At 40.5% G+C, this 7588-nt stretch overlaps 1 protein-coding gene across 1 annotated transcript in view; it reads left to right on the top strand.

Annotated features, from left to right (window-relative positions):
- The first annotated feature begins 219 nt into the window (after positions 1-219).
- Positions 220-7588, top strand: part of pax5 (paired box 5) — a 55925-nt gene continuing 48556 nt past the window's right edge. The window contains exon 1 of the mRNA XM_062515665.1: positions 220-231. Coding sequence (XP_062371649.1) covers positions 220-231 — 12 coding nt within the window. The remainder of the gene's footprint in view (positions 232-7588) is intronic.

The following is a 7588-nucleotide window of genomic DNA, read 5'->3' on the forward strand; positions in this document are numbered from 1 at the left end:
TTTTACCGAAAACGTACTTTCATTGGCTGGATGCCTCCCGTTTACCGCTTTCATTTGCATAATATAAAGTTCAGCATGGCCCAACTTCTTGAAGCACTGCCTCTGCTTGAATGGCCGTGGCACCTTCCTGAGGTGCACTACGGAAGCGTTAACTACACCTTGTCACTCTCCGTAGGAAATCAATGGGCTATGTGCGATGCGGTGGCTTTTGCTGCGATAATGGACAGTACCGTAAGTATAAGTATGTTTCAGTGCACACACAGCACTAGAAAGTATACAAATGTAATACTGTTTCGGACTAAATTGGAACATTTCAAGTTTGAAAAAGTATATTTTAAGTTCATTTTAAATTTGCAAAAATACTCTAAAGTATACAACAAGTACACTCATCTATGTACTTGGTATATCCCTCTCGATTGCTTAAAGTACACACAAGTACACTTACTGTATCTATATAACCAGCAAACAAGATAACGTCCCCGCAACGTCCCCTATAGGTCCCCTCTGAACGATCGCCTCATTGACAATGTGTAGGGTTCCCGTTAAGTCCCGAGAACATTTCTCAGGACGTCTAAAGCACGTCCCTATGACATTACAGAGCCTTTAGGGAACGTCTTCAAGTTGTCACCGCGACCGTATTGCTGGACGTTTAAAGGGGTAAAAAATTTAATTACCACATTTATCCACTAATGATGTTAGACGCTACGATATGTGTGCTGAAACAACCAATGTCATCGTTAACTACGTTGCCAGTCACCATCAAAATAAAATACTGATGCGCTGTTTTGAAGTTGTGCTGCTTGCTGTTAAAGGGGAACTATGCAGGTTTGGCGATTTCATCGCCGGTTTCGCTTTTGCTTTTCATTTTCGCTTGTTTTATGCTTGCAGATTTCTCTGCAGAGCTTCCCCTACAGCTTTAGTGTGTATATTTAACAAAACTCCTGCCTTTTCATGAGCATGATCACAGACTTTCTGTTAGGAAGTGCTGGTGGCACAAAACTTGCATCAATGTTTTTTCCGCTCAGAGGTGCTAGGGGGAAGCGAGACAGCCGTCATTCACCTCGAAATAAGTCAAATAACCATCTCAATGACTCCGAAGCTGATTAGTTAAGGCAAATTAAGCTAAAAAAAAAAAAAGCATACATTTAAAGGGAATGACAGATGTCACTCTCATTGGTTTAAAGGATGTTACACCCAGAACACACCATGACTGATTAAAAAAAACATAAAATCCACCTTCTTGCGCCATGCATCGGACGTTTGATAACAATGTGGACTGGACAAACCCCATATTTGTTTAAACTTAAAATTTGCCAGTGACCATGCATTTTAGATCGCCAAAATATAGCCCTTATAGTTAGTTACACACTTCTCGACCTTTAGCCCATACCTGTCAACATTTAGCTTTTTTTTTTTAAAAACGGATCATGATCATGTTTCGGTCATTGTTTTTACCTTACAAGAGCATATGCAGACTATCCAACTGCTGCCTACAGCCTACTTCCAAAACTCCAAAGCTGCCATCAGATTTTGTTCCGAGGACACAAGTTACCAACACTCAAGAACAGTTTGTGATGATGTGTTAATCAATTTAATTTCCAATAATTTCATAACAGCTAATTCTAGAGTATAGGCCTAGCCTAGTCAACTAGCCCGCTTGCTTGTGAGACTCGGCTGCGAAGTCTGCACCGGTTTCCTTATTTGGGTTTTGGGTTGCCAAGTGTAGCCTATGACAGAAGGGTTGAAATTGAAAGTAAGTGATTGTGTATGTGTAGGGTGCGTGGGTGTACCTTCTTGCGCCATGCATCGGACGTTTGATAACAATGTGGACTGGACAAACACTATTTGCCAGTGACCATGCATTTTAGATCGCCAAAATATAGCCCTTATAGTTTGTTAGAATTATTCACCATGCACATTCTTGGGAGTTTCTACATCAGTAATACATAAGTCATTCATCCATAGGGTTTAATATGACGTTGGTCCACCCTTTGCAGCTATACCAGCTTCAGCTCTTTTGGGAAGGCTTTCCACAAAGTATTGTGTTCATGGGAATTGTTTTTACTACTCTTCCAGAAGAGCATTTGTGAGGTCACATGTTGGACGAGGAGACTGGCTCTCCACTCTAATTCATCTCAAAGGTATTCCTTTGGGTTGAGGTCAGACCAGTCAAGTTCATCCAAACTCTGTCATCCAATTTATGGACCTTGCTTTGTGCACTGGTGCACAGTCATGTTGGAACATGAAGGAACCACCCCCGAGCTGGGCTTGTGAAAGGAACCCTGAATACCAAGAGATTTTGGACAATTCCATGCTCCCAACTTTGTGGAAACTGCCAAATGTAATGTCCTCCATAGGCCCAATAAGATATTCAACTTTATTACAAATACAATTTTCATTCTTATCATGACTGCCATCTTCAATAGACCTCTGAAGTTCGCCTACAAATCCAAAGCTGCCATCTTTGCCCATGTAAGGATTCAGGGTGTTAATTGAAGCTAACTGGCAAGTTGCATTGTAAGTTAGGCCATGTCCACACGGAGACACGTTTTGGGTTAAACGCAGCTGTTTTGCATCGTTTTGTTCGTCCAAACGAATACTGCAAACGCGTAGCCCTAAAACAAATCGATCGGAAACCGGGTCCCAGAGTGCATACGTTCGAAAACGCAGCCCTCTAGCGTTCATTTGGACGACGAAAAACGCATACCTGCGTCTCAGTGATGTCATCGTTACACACTTCTCGACCTTTAGCCCATACCTGTCAACATTTAGCTTTTTTTTTAAAAACCGGATCATGATCATGTTTAGGTCATTGTTTTTACCTTACAAGAGCCTATATGCAGCCTATCCAACTTCTGCCTACAGCCTACTTCCAAAACTCCAAAGCTGCCGTCAGATTTTGTTCCGAGGACACAAGTACCAACACTCAAGAACAGTTTGTGATGATGTGTTAATCAATTTAATTTCCAATAATTTCATAACAGCTAATTCTAGAGTAGCCTAGTCAACTAGCACGCTTGCTTGTGAGACTCGGCTGCGAAGTCTGCACCGGTTTCCTTATTTGGGTTTTGGGTTGCCAAGTGTAGCCTATGACAGAAGGGTTGAAATTGAAAGTAAGTGATTGTGTATGTGTAGGGTGCATTTCATAGGCCCTACATAATATGGCAACCTGGTAGATGTCAGACAGAAAATTAATGGATCAGTGATTTTCGAGTGAATTATGATGGCCATGCAAAACGGGAGGGATGACCTTAAAATACGAGAGAAACCAGGGGGATGGATATTACAGTCTTATTCTTATATTACACTCAATAAAGTTAAGAATGTTTAGCCATGAGTTCCACTTTTATTAAACAACAGCCCCAAACAACTCCTCTGCAGGATAAATATCCTTAGGATTTGTATTCAGTCATTTGAATATTATTGGGGTAAGTGTTTTTTTATCAGGCTATGTTTTAGTCAATAGTGAATGTAAATAACTGTGTAGAACTGTTCAATCTCGACTATGAGTCCACGGTGAAGTTCTTTTCACTTTGCTTATGAGTTCAATAGACTAGTGCAGGTGCATGTGGGTAATACTCTGCTAGTCACAAACAGGTTATAGTAAAGCAAGGTTTAGTGGAATCCCTGTGTTCCATGCACAGACTTCTCACGTGCAAACAGATTCCTTCAAATGCACTGCTGACTGTCAAAATACTGATGTGCTGTTTGAAGTTGTGTTGCTTGCTGTTGAAGTGAATTATAGACGTCACTCTCATTGGTTTAAAGGATGTTAAACCCAAAATACACCCATCACACAGACAGAAGAACAACCCTTTTGAACAGTGTGCCCTACGTCTGATTACAAAATCGCTAAAGGTGGACTGGACATGCCCAAAATATCTTTAAGCTTTACACCTCTGACCAGCAGTTCACTGAGCCAAGAGAAGCATGGGTGTAGTTCTGGGCTTGGAGATGTTGTTGAGATCAACCCTCCACATTTTCATAGAATAATCGCTGGGCTGGCAGTCCTTACTCCACATTTTTTTAATCGACTTCAAGAATGCTTTTGATGCACAGGATAGGAGGGATCTGGAGAGTTTTTCAGGCATTACAGAATTCCTCGACAATCGACATTGTGATAAAGATTCTCTCAGTTGTGTGTGCCCCATACCGCCAATTTGTCAGAACCCTTCCATGTAAATGCTGAAGTCAGGAAAGGTTCCTGAACATCTTCCTACTACTTGTGATCAATTGGGTGATTAGGACAACAATCAAAGCCATGGTCCATACAATGGACCCAGAAACTGGAGGATGCAGATGGCATTTTGCTCTTGTCGCATACCCATCAACATGTACTGTGCAGACAAAGATATACTGTGTTACCAAAGACCACAGGACTGGAGACACCACAGTCTGTGGGTGAATTTGATCCAGGATGCTCCAGTCACCATCAACAGACAGGCCACCGAAGACCAGGAGAACTAGACAGCAGCCCATAATCAACACCATCCAAATGAGAAAATGGAAGAGAAGAAACAGGCAACATTGCCTGCCATGCCTTGGATAGTGCAGCCAGCTCAAGGCAGAGAGATGAGGATTTACAGGGAAGGTCCTATGATCCAACCGGAGTAAAAATGACTTACCGGAATTGTGTGAATATTGGAATTCTAGGACATGGTAATTATTGACATGGTCGAGGGGGCAAAAACAAATATTATGGCTGCCTTGACTTGAGTTCGCCACATTTCCACTAAGTGAAATGACGAGTCAGATGCCAACAGAACAATTTCAAAAGAGACACTAAAAAGAAAGTCACTAAAATTAGGTGACTCTAAGTGTGAGAAAGTGAGCATGCAGTTGTGAGCTCAAATTGGAATACAGCCTAAAATGTTTTTAATCTGTACCAGATTTTGTCAAGTACTGTAGTCTAGGTCTTGATTGGAGGGCTGCCTTGAATGTCTTGCATCGGGACTACTGATTCACACTGTGCGTACACGCTGTTATACATCACCACAATGCGTGTCTGTACAACTTGTGTGCATTACTTCTCTCAGACAGATCTGCAACAGCAAAGTATACTTTGGTGACACTCAAGCACACAACCAAACCCGTGTGTAAAGCCTGTGTGTATGTTTAATCTACTGTGTGTGTGTGTGTGTGTGTGTGTGAGAGAGAGAGACAGGAAAAGAGTGTGTGTGTGTGTGTGTGTGTGTGTGTGTGTGTGTGTGTGTGTGTGTGTGTGTGTGTGTGTGTGTGTGTGTGTGTGTGTGTGTGTGTGTGTGTGTGTGTGTGTGTGTGTGTGTGTTTGTTATCAAAACCCATTTGGTTCTATAGAGAAATGGATTTGGGTTCTTGTGAAAAACATGTAAGTATAATCCAGATCACATGGATTGGTCAAGCAACAATATGTTTGCAAATGATAGCAATTGCAGAGTATCAGCATGTTTAACATGATAAATGTATATGCTTTCCAAATAACTTGAAATAGTGTTATCCAAATAATAACTTGAGATATTTCCACAAGCAACAATCATTTGGGTCCATACTGAAACGTGTCAGCACTACCTGTGAATGGAATTTCACAAAATGGGGTCTGCCCTCAAGGAATGTCTCAGCGATGCAGTCAAGTTTGATTAGGAAGGGGGAAAATGAAACAACATTAACCCTCATGTTGTCCTAAAATCTTACGACGTTCGTTGTCCTTGGGGTCAATTTGACCCCAGCTACAAAAAACTCTCAAAAATGATTAAAATTATTTTTGTGGTAGGTACTTAACAAGAGTGTAATAACCACTATCAAAAGCCCTACAAAACAATCCCACCCCCCCACACCCCTTTATGAACCCTGGAACCCTGACTGGCAATATGGCCAATCCAGTGTCAACAGCCCAAAGGCTGACTTTTTGGACTTTTTCAGACCTGCCAAAATAACTTATATGTAATATGTACTTGTATATGAAATAATGATAATAGCTACATGTTCTCATACTATTACAATAATAATATCCATAATTTGTCAAATATTCATTTTCATCATGTTTCATAAAAATGGGGTCAAATTGACCCCAATACCACCAACGTAACTATTTTTTTTACAGGACATTGGAAACATATTTTTGTGCAAATTTCATGTTTACTCTGTTGTACCCTTCAAATAAGGAAAAGTCATGAAACTTGAAGCAAAACAAAAAAAGTGAACCATATATTTTATGATGTTAAACACTGCTTGGGGTCAAATTGACCCCAAGGACAACATAAGGGTTAAGACACATGTACAATTTTTAATCTTGCATTTTACAACCACCTACACAAACAATTCATATACAAGCCTTACATCTGTGGTGCATATTGCATCTGTACAGACAAAAAATTGTCTTTTGCATGGGACATTCTGGCCTTGATGTTGAAGCTGGTCAACATCCCCATCCTTATGAGCAGCCTTTATACCCACACATTTATTTTGGACAGAGACTGTAGACCTTTTCTCTCATCCACAATATTTTGTTCTATTTATCATAACTTAACAAGCTATGATGCGCCTGAGGCTAAGAATGTAACAACAGATAGCAAATCATAGGCGGAATGCCATCTGAATCTAGGGATGTTACCAAGCGTGTCACAGGCAACAAAGGCTATCAGACAGCTGGATTGTTTCCTTTGAAAGGTTACTTTTCCTCATTGATCCCTAATGACTGTCACATCTGTTGTGGAATTTGGGAAAAGCTCTAAAACTTGACTGGTTCGGGAATGCCTCCCTGACTCACTGAAATGGATGCTTTGGAGGCCTGAAGTTGGCCCATTTGTAGAGTCTTATTGCTGTTATTGTTTTAAGGAGTGGTAGATGTTGGCCAGAGGTTTAATCTACACAAATTCAAACCAGTCGGGTGTTGAAGATAGAGTTGGACTTGCAGAAGCCATGGCTTCCCATTCCAATTCGGTGATTCCGTTGGGCTGTTCTGCTTGACAGGGATTGTCATTGGTGCAATAAAGTCAAATGAAGTCAAATGGGCCCTCAATGGCTGTCTGCATTAATGGTGGTTTTTAGCTCAGCCATGCTGGTGCAGTAAAGAGTGTTCCATTCAAGTGTGACAGAGACAATCACTGTTTTTAGGATCAGAGTTTGGTCCAATTTAAAGGATGATAAGACTGGCTGTCTCATTTTAAACACACATCAGTATTTCCCAACATTTTAATGGCCACTGGAGTATTTGGGGAGAGTGGGTGATGGTTTTTGTAAGAGACTATGATATATAACTGCTATTTGCCTGGAACTGTGATTAGAGAAAAAACAAGCCACTGCTTTTGTTGCAATTTTACTTTTTTCATATATCAAAAGAATTCATATTATCATATTTAACCTGAATGACATCTGGCAATCCAATGTACATGTAAATGTACATGCCAGTGCCTTGAATTTTATACTCTCCATGGTAAACAGTGAAAATAGTATTTATACTGTTATGTAGCCTACACATATATATTTAAAGATAGACACCATTGTAGAATGACAATTCAGTTGTGGCACTATGTTAATCAATGATGTTTTGACAACTTTCAGAATAGATGTCCTTCAAATTTTAGAAAATGTCTGTCATGCTGACTCAAGA

The sequence above is a fragment of the Sardina pilchardus genome, chromosome 2 (assembly GCF_963854185.1).
Source record: "Sardina pilchardus chromosome 2, fSarPil1.1, whole genome shotgun sequence".
Classification (NCBI taxonomy): domain Eukaryota; kingdom Metazoa; phylum Chordata; class Actinopteri; order Clupeiformes; family Clupeidae; genus Sardina; species Sardina pilchardus.